This window comes from Rhinoderma darwinii, chromosome 4 (genome assembly GCF_050947455.1).
Source record: "Rhinoderma darwinii isolate aRhiDar2 chromosome 4, aRhiDar2.hap1, whole genome shotgun sequence".
Lineage (NCBI taxonomy): Eukaryota > Metazoa > Chordata > Amphibia > Anura > Rhinodermatidae > Rhinoderma > Rhinoderma darwinii.
This window is the reverse complement of record NC_134690.1, coordinates 228,906,902-228,930,605: the sequence shown is the minus strand read 5'-3', so window position 1 is coordinate 228,930,605 and position 23,704 is coordinate 228,906,902. Positions and strand designations below refer to the sequence as shown.

Sequence of the window (23,704 nt, the reverse complement as noted above, 5' to 3'; positions counted from 1 at the left end):
GTGTAACGCATGAGTCCAAGTAGGGCCCCACTCTATGATGTCCATATGCCCTAACAGAGCATATGGACAGGTGTTGTCCCTATTAGTATATGGAGTGGTTGTCCTGATTAGTTTCTTCGACAAATATATAAATAGCAAAGTAAATGCCTTTAACTCGAACTTATTTTCACAAGAAAATTTAAATGAAAAAAAAATCTTTCATTTACCAGATGTAGACTGATGAACCACAATAATCATTTTAAAGGCACACACTGTGCCCAATTTTATAGGATTTTTTTTCTAGCTCGAGTAGTCCATAATATGGCAAGAACTCAACTTAGTCTCAGATTATGCCATAAATGTCTTATAGATGCGGGTCCCAGCTCCAGGAACCGCACTTATATCGAAAACCTGATCCAAGTCCCGCCTGGTGACACCTGTTCTCAATAGCCATAATTCTTACTTCTCCGACAACATAGCCATACTAGGGCTTGTTGTTTTTTTTTTTTTTACTGGGGTATTTATAATGTACTATATAACTTATTTTTACATTTGGGAGTGAGGTGGCGGCAGTAGAAAAAACCTTCAATTCTGCAATTAATTTATAGTTTTTGTTTTTACATCGTTCACGTGTGTTATAAATGACATGTTATCTTTATTCTGGGGGGCACTATTAGAGCATGATACTGTGTGGGCTGAACCGGGTGTGTATGGGTGGGATTAGAGGCGTGGCTTAAAAGGAAAAGAAAAATTTGCCGCTGCACGCCGTATCAATTGTCTCTCTTTGTGATACTTGAAATTATAGCACTGTCTACAGGGAGGGCTGTATAGCACTGTATGGGGAGGCTGTATAGCCCTGTCTACAGGGGGGCTGTATAGCACTGTCTACAGGGGGGGATGTATAGCACTGTCTACAGGGGGGCTGTATAGAACTGTCTACAGGGGGGCTGTATAGCACTGTCTACAGGGGGGCTGTATAGCACTCTCTACAGGGGGGCTGTATAGCACTGTCTACAGGGGGGGCTGTATAGCACTGTCTACAGGGGAGGTGTATAACACTGTCTACAGCAGGGGGCTGTATGGCACTATCTACAAGTGGGCAATATTTACAAGGGCAGGCTGTGTGTGGCACCCAGGAGAGGGGGGCCCAGTCAAAAGTTTGCTATGGGGCCGTGTTTCCTAGTTACGCCCCTGGCCATAACATTTGTATTTGTCTATTGACAGAGCTGTATGAAAGCTTGTTTTTTGAGGGAGGACTTGTAGTTTTCATTAGTACCATTTTGGGGTACATACAAATTTTTAATGTCTTCTTTATTTTGTTGTTTGTGAGGCTGGATGAATGAAAAAAAAAATGCTGGCATTTTAAAATGTTCTTATTTTTTTACAATAACGTGATAATTAGAGATGTGGCAATACCAATTTTGTATAGTTTTTTATTTGCTTATTGTTTCCAATATTATAAAACATTTTTATTTTTTTTTGTACAGTTTATTTTTTTTATACTTCCGAAAACTTTTTTTTTACTTTTATTTTATAAAATGTATTATATCTACAAGAATACTTTAACCCCTTCAGGACTGAGCCTGTTTTGGCCTTGTGGACGCAGCCAATTTTTTCAAATCTGACATGTCACTTTATGTGGTAATAACTTGGGAATGCTTTTACCTATCCAAGCGATTCGTTTTCTCGTGACATATTGTACTTTAGGTTAGTGGAAAAATTTGATCAATAAATTCAGTATTTGTTTGTGAAAAACACCAAACTTTAGAGAAAATGTGAAAAAAAAAAATTTTTTAATTTAAATATACATCTGCTTGTAAAAAAGATAGCACAATACCACACAAAATAGCTACTAATTAACATTTCCCATATGTCTACTTTATGTTGGCATCGTTTTTTGAACATCGTTTTTTTTTTCTAGGACGTTACACGGCTTAGAACTTTAGCAGAAATTTCTCACATTTTCAAGAAGACTTTCAAAACCTATTTTTATAGGTACTAGTTCACTTCTGAAGTGGCTTTGAGGGCCTTATATATTAGAAACCCCCATAAGTCACCAAATTTTAAAAACTGCACTCCTCAAAGTTTTCAAAACAGCATAAAGAAAGTTCCTTAACCCTTTAGGTGTTTCACAGGAATTAAAGCAAAGTAGAGGGGAAATGTACAAATTTTTTTATTATTTTTTTTGTCAGAAAATCCATTGTAATCCATTTTTTCCTGTAACACAAAAGGTTTTACCAGAGAAACGCAACTTAATATGTATTGCCCAGATACTGCAGTTTTTCTAAATAACATGTGGGCCTAATGTGCTAATGGACTGAAGAACAGACCTCAGAAACAAAGGAGCACCTAGAAGATTTTAGGGCCTCCTTTTTATTAGAATATATTTTAGGCACCACGTCAGGTTTGAAGAGGTCTTGTGGGGCCAAAACAGTGGAAACACCCCCAAAAAGACACCACTTGGCATACTACACCCCTCAAGAAATTTATCAAAGGGTATAGTGAGCACAGATTTTTTGCTGAATTTAGTGGAATTCGTCCATAAAAATGAAAATCTAAATTTTTTCCAATAAAACTTAGAAATTATACATTTTTGCAAGGAATAAAGAAGAAAAAGCACTACAGGATTTGTAAAGCAATTTCTCCTGATTAGAGCAATACCCCATAACTGGTAATAAACAGCTGTTTGGACACTCGGCAGGGCTCAGAAGGGAAGGAGCACTATTTGGCTTTTGGAGCTCAAGTTCGCTGGATGGGTTTTCTGGCGTCATGTCGCATTTGCAAAGCCCCTGCGGGACCAAATCACCCCCAGAAGTGACCCCATTTGGGAAACTACAGCCCTGAAAAGAATTTATCTAGGGGTATAGTGAACATTTTGATCCCATACTTTTTTTGCTGAATTTAGTGTAATTAGGCCGTGAAAACTTATATTCTTTTTTTATTCTATTTTTACGGCGTTCACCGCGCATTATAAATGGCATATTTAATTTATTCTGTGGGTCGTTGCGATTACGGCGATACCATAAGTATATAGGTTTTTTTATGTTTTATTGTGTTTGCATTATAAAATCACGGTTTTAAAAAAAAAAATGTTTTTTGCGGAACCATTGTAGTTCTTATTGGTACCATTTTTGAATACATGCGACTTTTTGATCCCTATTTATAAAAAAAAATTCGGAGCTGTAATGACTAAAAATAGCAATTCTGGTATCGTTTTTTTATGGCGTTCACTGCGCAGGATAAATTACATTATATTTTTATACTTCAGGCCGTTACGGACGCACCGATACCAATTATGCATAGTTTATTAATTTTTTTATTTTTTATCTAATAATAAAGGACTAGGGACTTGAGAATCCAATTGTTGGAGCGTTGTTATAATACCCTGCAATACTTATGTATTGCAGGGTATTATACCTGTCAGTTTCACACGGGGTGCCGATATTGTTATAACAACTTAAGTGTGGCGGTCGCTATTGACCGCCGCATTTAAGGGGTTAATCGGTTCGGATCACCGCTGTGATCCGACCTGATGATTCCCCCAGTACTAAAGCTGCCTGTACTGGGAGATGCCGGACTGCGGGAAGTGCCTGTGTGCTCTGTTAGGAGCACACGTAGATTAACGGGCTGCAGGCACAAAGACCAGTGCTGCAGCCCGTTAATCTACGTGGGGTGGTCGGGAAGGGGTTAACAAGCAATTTGTTGATAGTTTACATAATACACTGTAATAATCTGGCAGGGCCTAATAGGTTTGGGTCAATGGCAGACATGGGGGCCCCCTGCTGTTAACCCCCTGCCGCTGCAGACATTTTTCGTCTTTTCACTTTGTTTTTTGTTCCTCATCTATTAAAAGCCATAACTTTTTTATTTGTCCATCGATATAGCCATATGAGGGCTTGTTTTTTGCTGGGCAAGTTGTAGTTTTTCATGGCACCATTTATTGTACCATAAAATGTACTGGGAAATTGGCAAATCTATGTGGGGTAGAATGGGGAAAAAAACTGTGATTCCTCCATTGTTTTTTGGGTTTTGGGGCATTTACCGTGCGATAAAAATGACATGTTAACTTTGTTCTGCGGGTCAATACCTTTAGGGTGATACCAAAATTTACACTACCGTTCAAAAGTTTAGGGTAACTTAGAAATTTCCTTATTTTTGAAGGAAAAGCACAGTTTTTTTCAATGAAGATAACATAAAATTAATCAGAAATACACTCTATACATTGTTAATGTGGTAAATGACTATTCTAGCTACAAACGTCTAATTTTTAATGCAATATCTACATAGGTGTATAGAGGCCCATTTCCAGCAACCATCACTCCAGTGTTCTAATGGTACATTGTGTTTGCTAACTGTGTTAGAAGGCTAATAGATGATTAGAAAACACTTGAAAACCCTTGCGCAATTATGTTAGCACCGCTGTAAACAGTTTTGCTGTTTAGAGGAGCTATAAAACTGACCTTCCTTTGAGCTAGTTGAGAATCTGGAGCATTACATTTGTGGGTTCGATTAAACTCTCCAAATGGCTAGAAAAAGAGAGCTTTCATGTGAAACTCGACAGTCTATTCTTGTTCTTAGAAATGAAGGCTATTCCATGCGAGAAATTGCCAAGAAACTGAAGATTCCCTACAACGGTGTGTACTACTCCCTTCAGAGGACAGCACAAACAGGCTCTAACCAGAGTAGAAAGAGAAGTGGGAGGCCCTGCTGCACAACTGAGCAACAAGACAAGTACATTAGAGTCTCTAGTTTGAGAAATAGACACCTCACAGGTCCTCAACTGGCAGCTTCATTAAATAGTACCCGCAAAACGCCAGTGTCAAAGTCTACCGTGAAGAGGCGACTCCGGGATGCTGGCCTTCAGGGCAGAGTGGCAAAGACAGAGCCATATCTGAGACTGGCTAATAAAAGGAAAATATTAATATGGGCAAAAGCACACAGACATTGGACAGAGGAAGATTGGAAAAAAGTGTTATGGACAGACGAATCGAAGTTTGAGGTGTTTGGATCACACAGAAGAACATTTGTGAGACGCAGAACTGAAAAGATGCTGGAAGAGTACCTGACGCCATCTGTCAAGCATGGTGGAGGTATGGTCTGGGGTTGCTTTGGTGCTGGTAAAGCAGGAGATTTGTACAAGGTAAAAGGGATTTTGAATAAGGAAGGCTATCACTCCATTTTGCAACACCATGCCATACCCTATGGACAGCGCTTGATTGGAGCCAATTTCATCCTACAACAGGACAATGACCCAAAGCACACCTCCAAATTATGCAAGAACTATTTGGGGAAGAAGCAGACAGAAGGTATTCTATCTGTAATGGAGTGGCCAGCGCAGTCACCAGATCTCAACCCCATAGAGATGTTGTGGGAGCAGCTTGACCGTATGGTACGCAAGAAGTGCCCATCAAGCCAATCCAACTTGTGGGAGGGGCTTCTGGAAGCATGGGGTGAAATTTCTCCCGATTACCTCAGCAAATTAACAGCTAGAATGCCAAAGGTCTGCAATGCTGTAATTGCTGCAAATGGAGCATTCTTTGACGAAAGCAAAGTTTGAAGGAGAAAATTATTATTTAAAATAAAAATCATTATTTCTAACCTTGTCAATGTCTTGACTATATTTTCTAGTCATTTTGCAACTCTTTTGATAAATATAAGTGTGAGTTTTCATGGAAAACACAAAATTGTCTGGGTGACCCCAAACTTTTGAACGGTAATGTATATCTTTTTTATGTTTTACTACTTTTACCCAAAAAATTCAATTGCTTAAAAACTAATAATAATAATGTTTGTGTGGCTATATAGACCCATAGCTTTTTATTTTTCCATCGATTGAGCATTGTGAAAGCTTGGTTTTTGCAATGTGAGCCATAGTTTTTATTAGTACCATTTGGAGGTACATGAAACTTTTTATTGAATTTTTTGTGGGAAACGACATGACCAAAAAACAGGAATTCTGGAAACTTTTTCTTTACACTACTAACTGTGCAAGTTAAATATTGTTTTATTGTAATAGTTTGGACTTTTATGGATGTGGCGATGCAAATTATGTTTTTGGTTTGTTTCTTTACATTACTTTTGGGGGAATATTGGAATAGGATAAATATATATATAATTTTTTTTAAGAAAGGAGAGAGGGAGAGATAGAGATCCAAATTTGTAGTTACATGCACCGGACACCTGCTAAGTACGGACAGGGTTCAGCCCGCTCCATACTCTCCTTTCCGAAGTATGACGTAACCTTTCATCAAATGTTAGGAATGGGGTAAAGACGATGATACATCTGCCAAAATTAGGTGCTGCACCATATCCTGCCCCATGTATATCGCCGGAATAACAGCCAACTTTCACAGTGGTCTCAGTTGTTTTTTTGCATTTTATCTTTAGGTGTAAACCTCTTGCACTCTTGTGATACATATATATATGTGTGCCCACTGTTACCTTTTTTTCGGTATTGCCTATGGTCATACATTGTACTCAATGAGACAATAATTGGTAGTAAGCTCCCATGCCCCCTATAGTAGCGCCTGCAGATAGCCAGGATGTCTATGCAGGAAATTTAGAGCTATGCGTTAGAAAAATGGAGAGCCATCCATGATAAAGATGTAGAAAAAGTTAATCAGCACAGAATTTTGGACATTAAAACGACATGATGATATAAAGCAGAGATTCATTTTTAAGCCTCACCCATTTTTTCAAATCTATATTGTTCATGTGCTGCAAGCACTGGTAAGGAGAAAATAATTACGTTTTGGAATTTAAAACGGTTATTTTTATTTTTTTTAGAGCAGAATTCAAATCCTGACCTGCACAGGTATTCTGATCCTGCGGGTCAAAATGCATTACTTGGCACGATTTTTGAAAAGCGCTATTTTGCCACGTGTTTGTGAACACATTTATTCCTATATTGGAGCAGCGATTTAAACCATTTAAGGTTTTTTTTTCCTTTCAACCATCTGGTACTAGGGAAGTGTTGATCACTCATGCACACGACCGTATTTTTGCCCACCTGTAAATACGGGTCCTTGGTCACACGTTTTTGACCCGTATTGCACCAGTATTTACGGACCCGTGCCCATAAATACGGGTCTGGTGTCACCCGTATTCCACCCGTATTTACGGGCACGTTTTTGGCTGCAAAATAGAACTGCAGTAATCGGCAGCCCTTCTCTCTATCAGTGCAGGATAGAGAGAAGGGACAGCCCTTTCTGTAATAAAAGTTAAAGAAATTCATACTTACCCGGCCGTTGTCTTGGTGATGCGTCCCTCTCTTCACATCCAGCCCGACCGCCCTGGATGACGCGGCAGTCCATGTGACCGCTGCAGCCAGGAGGCCAGACTGGAGGAAGAAGCAGGGAGTTCTGGGTAAGTATGAACGGTTTTTTTTTTTACAGCTTTATCTATATTGTGATCGGTAGCCACTGTCCAGGGTGCTGAAAGAGTTACTGCCGATCGTTTAACTCTTTCAGCACCCTGGACAGTGACTATTTACTGACGTCGCCTAGCAACGCTCCCGTAATTACGGGTGCACACACGTAGTCACCCGTAATTACAGGAGCCCCATAGACTTCTATGGGCTGCCCGTGCCGTATTACGGCCTGAAATAGGACATGTTCTATCTTTTTCAACGGCACGGGCACCTTCCTGTAAGCATACGGGGAGGTACCCGTGGCCAATAGAAGTCTATGGGCCCATGATTACGGGCCGTAATTACGACCCGTAATTACGGGAGTTTTTACGGTCATGTACATGGGGCCTTGGAGCAACTTAAAAAAAGGTCATCATTTAGTGACGTAGCGAAGATGTATCTATGCTTTATGCCAAAGCGATGAACCCTGACAGAGGTTGATGAACTAAACATACAGTATATGCATTTGATTATCACTTGGATATCACGGAGTAAAGGTAATTTGTCTTTGGTCAGGAACGTAACCCACACACAATCATGAAATATATTTTTTCTTATTTGTAGAAGATTGGCAGGTTTTGTAGATATGCATCATGCAAATATCCAGTCATGATCAGAATCACAGGAAGAAAAATGCATATGCATAATTTTGCTTAATCAAGGAAAAAAAAAAGAAAAAAAGACCTCAAATCTGAGGTCACTTTAAAAAATAATACAATAATGTTATTTGCAAGGAAATCAGTCAGCAAGGAAAGTACATACTGTAAAAAGTGATCAGAAGATAATAAAACTTCCTACATAAATTAATGGAATACGACAGAGGTAATATCAACGTTAGAAAAACACTAAATATAGAAAATTCTTCCCATTGATCAGATTTTGACATAGATTTAAAATATCTGCTTCCCAAACCCCAACCCTAAGGTTGCTTTATAAGCTATATTAGAAGGTACATAAGATACAGGCTATATCTGGCCCCACGCAGTGCACTTTAATATGGGATACCCCCTGGTTATACTTATTGGAAGATTTTGATAGATGGAAGAAGAAAGCTGTTAGGAGATTAATACACGTTACAGATGGTGAGGTTTATAACCCCTTAATGACCAGGCCATTTTGCGCGTTAATGACCAAGGATTATTTTTTGTTTTTTTCACTGTCGCATTCTAAGAGTCGGAACTTTTTTTTTATTCCGTCGACATAGCCATATAAGGGCTTGTTTTTTGCGGGACGAGTTGTATTTTGTAATTGTACCATTTTTAGATGCTTACAATATATTGATTAACTTTTATTAACTTTATTTAAGGAGAGAATTGAAAATAAGAAGCTATTCCAGCATTCATTTTCACGTTATAAATTTACGCCGTTTACTATGCAGCGTAAATAACATGTTAACTTTATTCTATGGGTTGGCACGATTACGGGGATACCAAATATGTAAAGGTTTTATATATTTTCCTACGTTTGCACAATAAAAAGCCTTTTAGAAAAAAATTACTTGTTTTTGCATCACTTCATTCCAAGAGCCGTAATTTTTTTATTTTTCCGTCGATGTGGCCGTATGTGGGCTTGATTTTTGCGGGCCAATGTGAAGTTTTCATTAGTACTATTTTGGGGTACATAGGACTTATAGATTAACTTTTATTTAATTTTTTATGGGGGGAATGGGAGAAAAGAGAGAATTTTGCCGTTGTTTTTTGTGGACGCTGTTCATCCGGCAGTTTAATTTAAGTGTTCATTTTATTGGTCAAGTTGTTACGATCGCGGGGATACCATATATGTGCATGTGTTATTTGTTTTGACACTTTTACTAGATAAAACCACTTTTTGGGTTTTATTTGATTTTGACTGTAATTTTATTTTTTACACAAACTTTATTTAACTGATTTACATTTTTTTTTTTTTAGTCCCGCCAGGGGACTTCAATATGCGATCTGCTGATCGCATATATAATGCTTTGGTATACTTAGTATACCAAAGCATTATTGCCTGTCAGTGTAAAACTGACAGGCAATCTATTATGCCATGCCAGGCTGCATTCCCCGACGTGCATGTACGTGAAAATGCGGGAAGGGGTTAAAGGGTTATCCCAGCTAAGGAAGGAATTTGACCTCCCCTAGACAAATTAATAAATACTTGCAGCGGAGACCTTTTTACCAGGCAGAGGCGGCTGAAAAGGGAGGCACTGGGGTTTCCAATAACAGAATATGCCAAATAGTGAAAATGGAGGGTTCTGCTGGAGTCATTTCTACTTGGAAAGTCCTTGTTAGATAGGATACTGACTAAATTTCTAGTGTAGCAAAGAGAAATGGGAGGGGGACATTGGGCCTATTGAGGAGGGTCAATAGTAGAAGATTCTTGAGAGAGTACCCCAGCTATCAGCACAGGTTGTCACATCTATATTTATTACATAGAGTGCATAAAAACCTGTGTTCTAATTTACTATAGGAGTGCAAGCCGATCCAGCATGCCCAAGGTGCAACTCCGGAGAAGCCGACTTGATGGGTGTATTGTGGGACTGTCTGCGATTAGACAAGTTTCGGAAGGGTGTTGTAGATGCACTAAATATGGATAAAAGTATTGGGACACACGTATGAAATCATTGAATTCAGGTGTTTCATTCAGTTCCATTGCCACAGGTGCAGGGTTGCACGAAGCATCGAAACTTCGATACTGTTTAAATACCGTGCACCCTCAAACTGTTCAATACCGTTAATTCATGTATTTCAATACTAAGCTGTGCGGCCGCACAGCTAAGTATAGTAACACATAAATGTAGTTGGAGCAGGGCTGCGGCTGTGTAATACATCCATTGCCCTGCTCCTGAGTCCTGACAAGTGTGCGCGCGCGGTCAGAATGATGTGATGCGACCAGTGCTGCACTAATAATTGCCGGCACTGAAGAAAGAACATGGCGGGCGCACTACAAAACACCCCCATGTTCTGTCTTCAGTGCCTGCGCCGCCACTCATTATTGCAGCACCACCTTATGCTGATCGTGAGCACACACTTATTGTCAGGAGTGGGGCAATGGCTGTATTGCACAGCCGCAGCCCCGCTCTAACAGCGGAGATCAGAGAAACCTCTGATCTCCGCCGCTATTCCCTTGAATTCGGACCGCAGCATTGAAGGGGTAAATGAGAAGGGGGGATGCCCTTTGGATCACGTCACAGGTAATCCCTGTGACGCTATCGAGGGATATACCATATCTGGGCAGACAGCCCAGGGTCCATTGAAGGACCCCAGGGCTCTCTGACATACTTAAGTATGTCCTAACATCTGCCTGTGTACTATCAGTACACAGGCTAATGTACTGGCATAAAGATATATGCCAGTACATTAAAGTTTAAAAATTAAAAAAGTAAACAAAAAATAACGTAATGTTATATAAAATAAAATACACAATTTATTACAACAAACATTAAAATAAGTCTCAATACATAAAATATACACATATTCGGTATCGTCGCGACCGTAATAACAATAATTATGATGTTTATGCTGTTATATGATGTTACGCTGACACACACGAGCGTGTTCGGTCCGAGATATACGGTCCGTACGTCGGCCGCATTTCCCGGACCGAACACACTGCAGGGAGGCGGGCTCCTAGCATCATAGTTATCTATGACGCTAGGTGTCACTGCCTTGCTGCGGGACAACTGTCCCGTACTGAAAACATGATTACAGTACGGGACAGTTGTCCAGCAGCGAGTTGTCATAATGCTAGGTGCCTGGCTCCCTGCAGTGTGTTTGGTCCGGCAAATGCGGCCGACATACGGACCGTATATCACGGACCAAACACGCTCGTAGGCACAAGGTATTATGAATTTTGAACCTCCATGTGCCTCACATTAATAGTAATTAACCCAATCATGTACCTTACACATTAACCCAATGTTGTCCATTATGACTGAGGAACATGATGGGGTTAATTACTATTAATGTGAGGCACATGGAGGTTTAAAATTCATCACACCACGTGCTTCACATCAGAAAATGGAAGAACTTGTTTTTTCTTTATTATTGTTGACAAGGTATCATTTTGGTATCAAGTATCGCAATACTACACAAAGTATCGGTATCGAAGTCCAAATTCTGCTATCATGACAACCCTACACAGGTGTATAAGATCCAGCACCTAGCCATGTAGTCGGCCTTCACAAACATTTGTGACAGAATAAGCCATTTCTAAAGAGAAGTCAGTTCTAGAGATTTCTTCCCTCCTAGATATTCCATGATGAACTGTGAGTAGTATTACTCCAAAGTGGAAGCGTTTAGGAACCACAGCAACTTTGTTAAACATACCAGAGAAGCAGATGGATCTCCTGCACTCGTCGTTGGAAATGGGGTTAGGCGAGTATGTATTTCTTTATTTTTATTAGGCACTATTGGGGCATTATGCTGCGTCGAGGGCAGCTATAGGGACAATATATTGTGTGGGGGCAGCTATGGGGGCATTATACTGTGTGGGGGGTAGTGTCGGGGGTATATTATATACAATAGTATACAGCAGGCTCAGGGGATCTATATTAATTAAATGGAATGCAAAAAGGGGTCATGGCATGTAAAAAGGGGTGTTGTCTAAAATTGTTTATTAGTCGTAATCGAGGTTACAAGTTCAATTAATCATGATTTTGATTTAGGTCATAATCACCCAGCCCTAGCTATGGGGTTGGCCTAGACCCCATAGCTTCAGTTAAGGGAAATCTTAATGCTTCAGCATACTAAGACATTTTGGACAATTGTATGCTTCCAACTTTGTGGGAACAGTTTGGGGAAGGTCCTTTTCTGTTCCAGCATGTCTGTGCTTCTGTGCACAAAGCAAGGTCCATAAAGGCATGGTTGGGTGAGTTTGGTGAGGAAGAACTTGACTGGCCCGCACAGAGCCCCGACCTCAACCACATCAAACACAATTGAGATGAAGTAGATCAGAGATTACTAGCCAGGCCCTCTCATCCAACATCCCTGTCTAACCTCAAAAATGCTTTTCTGGATGAATAGGCAAAAATTCCCACAGACAATGCAAAATCTTGTAAAAAGCCTTCCCAGAAGAGTGGAGACGGTTTTAGCCGAAAAGGGGGGGACAACTCCATATTAATGCCTATGGATTTAGAATGGGATGTCATAAAAGCTCCTGCAGGTGTAATGTGTAGGCGTCCCAATAGTTCTGTCCATATAGTGTATCTCACTTAGGACTATTCAGACAAACCAGTACTACTTTCTCATTGTATATAGCCGGAAGTCAAATTACCTCAATCAACCTTATTCAATTAAGTTATTGTTAGACGAGATCATGAAATAAATGTCCCTTGGCAATGCAATGATTTATCCCCATACATGTACAAGAAGCCCTGCTTGTTTAACTTTATTCTTTAAAAGCCTAGTAGTTTTTTTGTTTTTTTTAAATGTATGATTTCCTTTTCTTGGATCCATCATTATCTCCTTAAAGAATCAGAGACAGACGATTCTAGTCAGAATTTGCTGTATAATTATTTCCTGAGAAAGCCCTAGCATTATATCACTTTCCACAAGGAACACTTCTGTGTTAAAGTATACCACTTCATCGTCTGAGAACATTTTCTTAAGAATTGAACTGCCCAAGCAATGTAAATTGCAATGATTCTATCAAACTTCACTGAATGTAACTTTTTCTCAGTGAGTGAATACTAAATAAGAACATTCACTTAAACTCCCACAAAAGGTGTAGGCTGAAGAGTACCATAGAGGTGCAAAGAATCTTGTTTACTGATGTATAAATTGAAAACTTTTGTAACTTTTATGTCCATAGTCATATACTGCTGTTTATTACAAGCGTCAAGCAGCAGGACATCGAAAAATAAAAAGGACCCTGCCAATCATAAAGCGTGAACAAGAATCAATGTGTCCTAAAAGCCTTAAAAAAAATTGTCTGAGACTATTTGTAAGTATGTAGACAACAGTGCTTGAAGGGGCATAGGGATCTATGGTGAGGCGAGTTCAGATCAGAAGAACCATGGGTGGTCCAAGTGTTACAGGAAATTAAATACGGGTACAATATGCCATATGAATGATGACTTAAGGTGCCCGTACACATTAGATGAATGTCAGTCAAATCTAGTATATATGGGGTGTCCCAACCATCCCAGAGGGCAGATGTCGTGGAAAAAACTTTTGGGAATGTTGAAGCCGAGGATGCATGTGAGCCACCGATTTCATCAGGACCGGCCGACCATCTAATGTGTATGGTGGTGTAACGAAAGAAGGATCGGGCATTTTGGATTCATTTGTTTGCAATAAGATAAGCTGCTGCCAGAGGTATCAGGCAGTGACTTAATGGGACACAGGACGATTATCGGGCAGACAAGAGCTCATAGAACGCTCGTTACTGATAATTGCCCAGTCTAAACAGGGGAACGATCAGTAGATGAATGAGTAAACGCTAGATCAGCTGCTGGTGGTACCGTTTTAAAAAAGTTAAATATTATCGTTGTCGGCAGCACATCTCCCTGCGTATACAGGGAGACGCGCTGCCGACATAATAATGGATGAGGACGAGTCCCCATCCATAGCTCCGTGTGACCGGAGCAAACGAGCGCCGATCAACGATGTCTCGTTGATCGTCGCTCGCTGCACTGGACGAATATCGGCCAGTGTAAAAGGGCCTTTACTCCTTCTTGCTATTGAGAAAACATGAATGTGTATAGGGGAGTCGATTGGAATAGCTTTCGGCTGAACGGCTATCTACAATGTTTGGCTAGCTTGAGGCTAACATAATAATGGAGTAATGGCAGATTCTAGGAGAAAGTTGCCAATCAGCAACAGGTGGGTGGGATCATAAATACATCAGGCTCCAGGCTCACAATATCCACAGCACTACTGTTCGTGCTGCAACCAATAAAATGGAAGTTCACCCAAATAAAAGCATTATTACACATTACAGTCATATAGATCAAAACAGCGAGCCTGTCACTGTATGCTGCTCTCCGAGAGGACAGCATGGACTAGGTTAGATTCGCTTGAAGCACAGCCTTATTTAAACTCAGTTTTTGTGGAAGACTCAAATATTTTTTAACAGGGCACCAAAACTGTGTAACTGATACTGTATATCAGTAGTAGACCTTGGTGAGGTGAAGGTCTACTGTAGTAATATAGAGGGTACTTAAGATCTACCATGATAAAAATGTTTTGAAGCTACAAACTACACCTTTTAGGATTCGTCCCAAAAGTGAGAAAAACAATATTAGCACATGACAATCTTATTTTGAACATCTATATAGCAATCTTTCCATCCATCCACTCAAACAATGCAAGCTGGAAACCTAAAAACTACTTTAATGGAGCAGAGTAGGACGTGTCCAACATAGTAATGGATTTATTCCACCAAATGTTTGCATGCCTTACCTTTGACAAAACGCCTTTGGATTCCTTCCTGTACCCATGGAGAGCCTCATGAAGACTCTGCAAGTTCTGCATGACTCTTCGCTGGTGTTCATCCTTTCGAAGCACACAGTCCTTTACTAGAAGGTCATAATGTTGAAGAGGCCCAGTGCATTCTTTAAGCACGTTGGAATTTGTGTTTATTTCACAATTGGAAACAGAAGACTCCGCTACGTGACTAATAGTTGCTGAAAGAGAAAAAAAATGACATTACTAAGGATTTTAAAACAAATCCTGTTCACAGTTGTCTATAGTACAATGAGACGCCAAATTAAAGGCTTTGGTCAATTGGAAAATCACTTGTCCATATGCCCTATTAGGATATATGGTTATCATAGCGGCGTAAGGTCCCCTGTTCCTTATGAGAGAAAATGGAGAGCCAGTACAAATAAATATATGTTTAATGTATACTATATTTTACAGTGTAGCAGCATTGTGCCTGTAGCAATAGTATAGCTAGTTATTGTCTGTTGTAAACACTACGGTCGGCTAGTCAGATTACAGCCTGTTGCAAACGCTGCGGTCAGTCAGCCAGCTTACACCTTGTTGTAAACGCTGCGGCCGGTCAGTCAGCTTACAGCCTGTTGTAAACGATGCGGCCAGTCAGTCAGCTTACAGCCTGTTGTAAACGCTGCGGCCGGTCAGTCAGCTTACAGCCTGTTGTAAACGCTGCGGCCGGTCAGTCAGCTTACAGCCTGTTGTAAACGCTGCGGCCGGTCAGTCAGCTTACAGCCTGTTGTAAACGCTGCGGCCGGTCAGTCAGCTTACACCTTGTTGCAAACGCTGCGGTCAGTCAGCCAGCTTACACCTTGTTGTAAACGCTGCGGCCGGTCAGTCAGCTTACAGCCTGTTGTAAACGCTGCGGCCGGTCAGTCAGCTTACAGCCTGTTGTAAACGCTGCGGCCGGTCAGTCAGCTTACAGCCTGTTGTAAACGCTGCGGCCGGTCAGTCAGCTTACAGCCTGTTGTAAACGCTGCGGCCGGTCAGTCAGCTTACAGCCTGTTGTAAACGCTGCGGCCGGTCAGTCAGCTTACACCTTGTTGCAAACGCTGCGGCCGGTCAGTCAGCTTACAGCCTGTTGTAAACGCTGCGGCCGGTCAGTCAGCTTACAGCCTGTTGTAAACGCTGCGGCCGGTCAGTCAGCTTACAGCCTGTTGTAAACGCTGCGGCCGGTCAGTCAGCTTACAGCCTGTTGTAAACGCTGCGGCCGGTCAGTCAGCTTACAGCCTGTTGTAAACGCTGCGGCCGGTCAGTCAGCTTACAGCCTGTTGTAAACGCTGCGGCCGGTCAGTCAGCTTACACCTTGTTGCAAACGCTGCGGCCGGTCAGTCAGCTTACAGCCTGTTGTAAACGCTGCGGCCGGTCAGTGAGCTTACAGCCTGTTGTAAACGCTGCGGCCGGTCAGTCAGCTTACAGCCTGTTGTAAACGCTGCGGCCGGTCAGTCAGCTTACACCTTGTTGCAAACGCTGCGGCCGGTCAGTCAGCTTACAGCCTGTTGTAAACGCTGTGGCCGGTCAGTCAGCTTACAGCCTGTTGTAAACGCTGCGGCCGGTCAGTGAGCTTACAGCCTGTTGTAAACGCTGCGGCCGGTCAGTCAGCTTACAGCCTGTTGTAAACGCTGCGGCCGGTCAGTCAGCTTACACCTTGTTGCAAACGCTGCGGCCGGTCAGTCAGCTTACAGCCTGTTGTAAACGCTGCGGCCGGTCAGTCAGCTTACAGCCTGTTGTAAACGCTGCGGCCGGTCAGTCAGCTTACACCTTGTTGCAAACGCTGCGGCCGGTCAGTCAGCTTACAGCCTGTTGTAAACGCTGCGGCCGGTCAGTCAGCTTACAGGCTGTTCCAAAAGCTGTGGAGCCGGTTGTAAACGCTGCGGTCAGTCAATCAGCTTACAGCGTGTTGTAAACGCTGCAGTCGGTCAGTCGCGTTTTGCGAGGTGTCAATTACGGACGTAATTTGGAGCTGTTCTTCATTGGATTTAATGAAAAACGGCTCCAATTACGTCCCAAGAAGTGTCCTGCACTTCTTTGCCGAGGCTGTTATTTTATGCGCCGTCTTTTGACAGCGACGCGTAAAATGACAGGTCGTCGGCACAGTACATCGGCAAACCCTTTGAAATGAATGGGCAGATGTTTGCCAACGTATTGGAGCCGTGTTTTCAGGCGTAATTCAAGGCGTAAAACGCCTCCATTACGCCTGAAAATAGGTCGTGTGAACCCAGCCTCAGGGTATGTGCACACGACCTCTTTTCAGACATAATGGAGGCGTTTTACGCCTCGAATTACGCCTGAAAAGACGGCTCCAATACGTCGGCAAACATCTGGCCATTGCTTGCAATGGGTCTTACGATGTTCTGTGCAGACGAGCTGTCATTTTACGCGTCGCTGTCAAAATACGGCGCGTAAAATGGCGGCTCGTCAAAAGAAGTGCAGGACACTTCTTGGGATGTAATTGGAGCCGTTTTCTCATAGACTCTATTGAAAACAGCTCCAAAAACGTCCGTAAAAAACGCTGCGAAAACTGCGAGTTGCTCAAAAAACGTCTGAAAATCAGGAGCTGTTTTCCCTTGAAAACAGTTCAGAATTTTCAGACGTATTTTGTTAATCGTGTGAACATACCCTTACCCTCCATTGTATTGTAATACCCAATAACTGTACTTTGTCCGAGGTCTAATAAAGAAAGATCAGCAGTTAAGAAACTGTTTTTTTTATAATCAGTATATAAATAAGACAAAAAATTAAAAGTTTAAATAAAGTAGACAAGTCCATAAGTATTATACATATATAGTCCAAACCAATAATTGAACGTGGCTATAACTCCATTCAAATATATAACCAAGGTAGAAAAAAAAAAAGTAATGCAGCCATAACTACTTATACCAACAAAAAATATATATTTTATTGAAATACATTAAAAATGTTTCACATAATAAAAGAATGAGAAGAGATGGATCACCAAAAAGAACCAATGGGCAGACAGAATTGTAGTTTACATCTACAATGACAGTGGAATATGGAGCTATTATGTAATAGAACAACAATATATGGCAAAAATCTATTTGAAAGGTAAACAACAGCTGAATGGCTATCAAGTTTATGTGATGGAATTATGCAGTAAATCCCAGCTTTATATATGGTAAGAAGATGATGCACATGACGTGACTCAATAATACTGCAACATCAAAATGTAAAACTGAGAGAGGAACATGGTGAAATTTAAACAACTAGCAAATAAAGCTGGAAAGATATGAGGCGAGGTGACCAGGCACACATTGACTACTTACTTAGGTGTAGGCTCTATTCACATACATATCTTTTCAGCTTTATTTCTTTTTCAGCTTTTATCTCTCTTTTTTCTACCTTGGTTGTATAAGCCATAGGAACGAAAGCAAGGGAGGACTAAAGATGACACTATGCAAAACTCAGTATGCATCTGCTCTCAGGTAGCCAGTTTTTGTCACTCTGCCCGATAACATATCACTGCTGCAGACACCACTGGATACTACAAATCACTGGTGGAACTAGCTTTCCGTCTACACCAGGTGTCCCAAACTCACACAGGTAAATGGGCCGCACATAGAAAAAATTTGAAGTTGACGGGCCGCCTTACTTTGATACAATACAAAATTACTGTTAATCAATGAGTTATTTGAACTATTATAACAATACATTACTATAATAATAGCGCTAGGTGTAAACTTACCGGAAATTTGCGCATTTACTCCACGTGCTTATTTTAACAATCCAGTTTCCCAGTTTAGGTGTCGCTAAATGCAGTCTGGCTGCTCAGTTGGCAGCGTTTGGCCGACACAAGAATATCAGGATTGGGTAGCCCCTTTTTAGACAGTGCCCTCTGTAGATAATACCACAGTGCCCTCCGTAATTATTGCCCCACTGCCCTCTGTAGAAAATGACACACACCCTACAGATAGAGCCACCACCCCCCTATAGATAGCTCCATTGGGGCTCCCTCTAGAATCCCCAGCAAGAGCGTTGCCGATGCTCGGGCCAGGGATTCCTCTGCTGGAAAAGCCCTTGAAGTCACTGTCCAAATATGGACAGTGACATCAGGGGATCCTCCTGGGCCGGATTCTTCAGCCAGAGCGCTCTGGCCCGGGATTCCTCTGCTAGAGAAGCCCCTGAAGTCGCTGTCCATATATGGACAGTGACATCAGGCGATCCTCCTGGACTGGATTCCCCGAACAAGCTCTGGCTGGGGATTCCACTCCTAGAGGGAGCCCCAATGGAGCGATCTACAGGGGAGGGGGGTGTAGCGCTATCTACAGTGGGCTGTGTGGCCATTGATCACCTACCACCAATGATCCAGCAGCGCAGAAAAAGGTCTGCGCTTCTTCATGACGTCATAAAGGAGCACCGGCGCTCTCCTCCTTTGGCCTGCTCTCTCCTCTCCCGAGGGAGTTTCGGTGCCCTGCGGGCCGCAGATGACAGCATCAGGGGCCACATGTTTGAGGCCCCTGGTCTACACATTTTTGTACAATACCAATTAGTATCGGCCATAGCAATCAATTAGATCACTTCCCTCATTTCTAACCCACTTTTAAAAAATAGAAAGGTGTAATCTGGTTGCAGTGGTCAACACTGACACTTTTTGTTATTACAGATTTTGCAATAGGTCCACAGTACATTAGAAAGTTGGATACCTTTTTATTTGTTCCCCACAGAGCTGATGCCAGACTATGAGGTGCTGTTTATTTACAAACAGTGGGATTTCCCTGTATAAAAGTTGCCAATAGCAGCCAATCATACCACTGCTTTCATTTTCCATCCTGCTCTGAAAATATTGTGATCTAATTGGTTGCTGAGGGCAACACTAATATATTTTGTGGGTATACACAGCATATGTTCATTTCAACAAGCTTTATTTACATAAAACAGGAGCAGAATGCATACACTCCGGACACTGTAAAGGCTGCATGCAAGGATTTATGTTCTAGTGATTACACTGGAGAATAAAAACCATGTGATCCCAGTAGACAGTCTGTTTGGTTATTATTTCCTCAGCCTTTCATTCATTGATCTCACATTAGAACAGCTGTATAATCCCGGAGCCACTCACCCGTCGCAGTACTCCATAGACAGGGAACTGTACGACGTGCCAGCTGAGCACACTGGGCATTATACTGCAGCCTTCGCCAACTTCGGTAAACTGTTAATAAACAGCGCAAAGGAACCAAGGGCGCAATGGGAGCCGCCATGTTGGAAGTGGCAGGTTTCAATAACTTTATTTAGAAAGCCAAAGAGACGGCAAATGTTGACACCGGAGCATGGAATGGGGCGAGGCCAGTTACTAAGCAACCTAAGTAACAGCAGGATCACAGCCATTAGTGATTTCTTCATTTCGTTACATATTTGTACGTCATGTGAAAGGAGTAGATAAGTATTATATATACACCTGATGAGAAAACAGGTAGAATAAAATACTATATTTTATTTATTCATATACAATTCTTCTCTTTCTTAGCATTTTCATAAATGTTCTTGTCACATAGTGACTAAATGTGGCATAAAGACCAATATGTAACGCCAAAAAGGTTGGCTTCACAAATATCAGCTATGTCTGGCCAGTTGCTTTATCCTGAGCCAGACATGACTGAAGTCGGCAAAGTTGTGCACCGGTCCAGCGTCCATAGCCGGACAGAAAAACGCAGCATGCAACGTTTTCCTCTCCGGTGAAGGTAGACATCCGGCAATAAAACCAATGCAACTGATGCCAGAACTTCTCATGCCATAGGAGACCAATCCTGGCATCAGGTTCCCTCCAGGCATTTCTGTACCATGCCAGAGGAAAACTACGCCATAGCGCTGGATATATGAAAATCCGATACATAATCAGAACATTGGTAAAGCTGGCCGTATACATTAGATACGAGTCAGCTGAGCAATCCACTGTGAATAGGGGCAGTCCTACATGTTGGATTTCCGACCCTTTTTTCTCCCCGGAGATAAGCCGGCGGTGTCATTTTTTGTTTTCCTCCCTGCATTCCAAAAGCCCAGTTTTTTTTTTCCGTCAACATAGCCATATGAGGATTTGTTTTTAGCGGGACAAGTTGTAGTTAAAGAGGCTCTGTCACCAGATTATAAAACCCCTATCTCCTATTGAATGTAATCGGCGCTGCAATGTAGATAACAGTAAAGTTTTTTTTTTCTTAAAAACGATCATTTTTGCCCAAGTTATGAGCAATTTTAGATTTATGCAAATGAGCTTTTCAATGGACAACTGGGCGTGTTTTCTCGTTTTACCAACTGGGCGTGTATTGTGTGATTACCAACTGGGCGTGTATTGTGTTTTTTACCAACTGGGCGTTGTAAATAGAAGTGTATGATGCTGACAAATCAGCATCATACACTTCTCATCGTTCCCACCCAGCTTCTTTCACTGCATACACAGCGTGACGTCACCCACAGGTCCTTCAACCTTGGCGTCGGACGAGAGAAGATACATCGGCTCCAGGCGACCGAGAGGGTAATATGCTCGTCTCTAGGGAGTTTGCTATGCTTACCTGCACACGGTGATGCTGCTGCAGATTCAACTGTACCCTCTCGAATGCCTGGAGCCGATGTGTCTTCTCTCGTCCGACGCCAAGGTTGAAGGACCTGTGGGTGACCTCATCGTTCCCACCCAGCTTCTTTCACTGCAGACACACAGCGTGACGTCACCCACAGATCCTTCAACCTTGGCGTCGGAAGAGAGAAAACACATCCGCTCCAGGCGTCAGAGGGTACAGTTGAATCTGCAGCAGCATCACCATGTGCAGGTAAGCATAGTAAACTCCCTAGAGACGAGCATATTACCTTCTCGGACGGCTGGAGCCCATGTATCTTCTCTCATCCGACGCCAAGGTTGAAGGACCTGTAGGTGACGTCACGCTGTGTGTCTGCAGTGAAAGAAGCTGGGTGGGAACGATGAGAAGTGCATGACGCTGATTTGTGAGCATCATACACTTCTATTCACAACGCCCAGTTGGTAAAACGAGAAAACACGCCCAGTTGTCCATTGAAAAGCACATTTGCATAAATATAAAATTGCTCATAACTTGGGCAAAAAAAACAACTTTGCTGTTATCTACATTGCAGCGCCGATCACATTCAATAGGAGATCGGGATTTGATAATCTGGTGACAGAGCCTCTTTAATGACACCATTTATCGTACCATATAATTTACTGGGAAAGTAAAAAAAAAATTATTTGAGGTGTGGAATAGTAAAAATGTGATTCCGCTATAGTTTTTTGGTTTACTTTTTACGGTGTTTATGGGTCAATACAATTACAGCGATACCAAATTGATATAGTTTTTTTATTTTTTAACTACTTTTACAGAGAAATATATGTGTTTCACTGGATAAATACCAATGGGAATTTTTTGGTTAGAGCCTAACCTTTAGGGGGGATTCACACAAGCGTGTATTCGGTCCGTGCGGGCCGCGTGGTATTCACGCGCCACGCACAGACCAATACAAGTCTATGGGGCAGTACAGACAGTCCGTGCTTTTTAGCGCAGCGTTTGTCAGCTGCGCAAAAAGCGCGACAGGTTCAATATCTTCGCGTATTTTGAAGTCAATGGGTGCGTGAAAACCACGCAGGTCGCACGGAAGCACTTCCGTGCGAACCGACTGAAACAGCGCACCAGCTGTCAAAAGGATGAATGTAACCAGAAAAGCACCACGTGCTTTTCTGTTTCCAAACATCCAAATGGAGTGTCTTTGAGATGAGCGAACCCGGACAATCGAACCGAACTTCACCGGGTTCGGCCTAACTCGTTGTGGCCGAACCCGGCAAAAAAACTTCCGGTACGCGACGTCCGGAGATAGTCACTGTCCAGGGTGCTGAAAGAGTTAAACTGTTTCAGCGCCATGGACAGTGACTACCGATCCCAATAAACATGAACCTGTAAAAAAAAAACGAAGTTCTGACTTACCGATAACTCCCGGCTTCTTCCTCCAGTCTGACCTCCCGGGATGACAATTCAGTCCAAGTGACAGCTCCAGCCAATCACAGGCCAAGCACAGGCTGCAGCGGTCACATGGACTGCCGCGTCATCCAGGGAGGTAAGGCCCGATGTCAAGAGAGGCGCGTCACCAAGGACGCGTCACCAAGGCAACGGCCGGGAAGTTCTCGGTAAGTACGAACTTTTTCTTTTTTTTTAACAGGTTGCTGTATATTGTGTTCGGCATTCACTGTCGAGGGTGCTGAAAGAGTTACTGCCGGTCAGTTAGCTCTTTCAGCACCTTGGACAGTGACGGGCGTCGACTAGCCTCATCTCTATCATGGCGGCTGCGCGAAAATCACGCAGCCGCGCATCATACATGGATGACACACGCAGCTGTAAAATGGTTTTTGTGCGCGCAAAACGCTGCGTTGTTTGCGCGCGCAAAAACGCAACGTCCGTCTGTATCTGCCCTTAATGTGAGATTTATTTAACTTTTTAGCAATTTAAGATAGTGATACAATTGTATCCATAAAGTTCGTTCACTAGTGCTTGCGCACTTTACATTGACATATGTAATAAATTCGGATAGGACAAGGATGAGATTTAAATGGTTAATACCATCACACTCTAGTATTTATATTTTATTTTAGAATTTTCCTGGTTTTTATTTATTTTTAAAAAAAATATTATATTTAAATATTTTAGTTCCAAGTTGGGACCGGTACCCTCCTTGTCACAAGGTGTGTGCCAGGAACTGATGCAGCATGAGCAGCTGCTCTAGGAGTTCCTCTATATGAATCTCTTGTATTTCAGCTACTGCTGCTATAGATTTCGCTGTGCAGCTCTCTTATTAGCAGATCAGCTGCTTTATCAAGCACAGTGCGTGCCAGGAGCTGATACAGCTTCAGCTTTAGGCTGGGTTCACACGAGCACATTAACGTCCGTAATGGACG

The 23,704-nt window shown here is 42.1% G+C and overlaps 1 protein-coding gene across 1 annotated transcript in view; it reads right to left on the bottom strand.

Annotated features, from left to right (window-relative positions):
- The window catches only part of AFG1L (AFG1 like ATPase), a 109,414-nt gene extending 89,396 nt beyond the window's left edge, over positions 1 to 20,018 (bottom strand). Inside the window, exons 1-2 of the mRNA XM_075862245.1 lie at positions 19,880 to 20,018; positions 14,770 to 14,993 (exon numbers count right to left, since the gene is read on the bottom strand). Of these exons, the coding sequence (XP_075718360.1) occupies positions 14,770 to 14,993; positions 19,880 to 20,018 (363 nt within the window). The remainder of the gene's footprint in view (positions 1 to 14,769; positions 14,994 to 19,879) is intronic.
- Between the last annotated feature and the right edge of the window lie 3,686 nt (positions 20,019 to 23,704).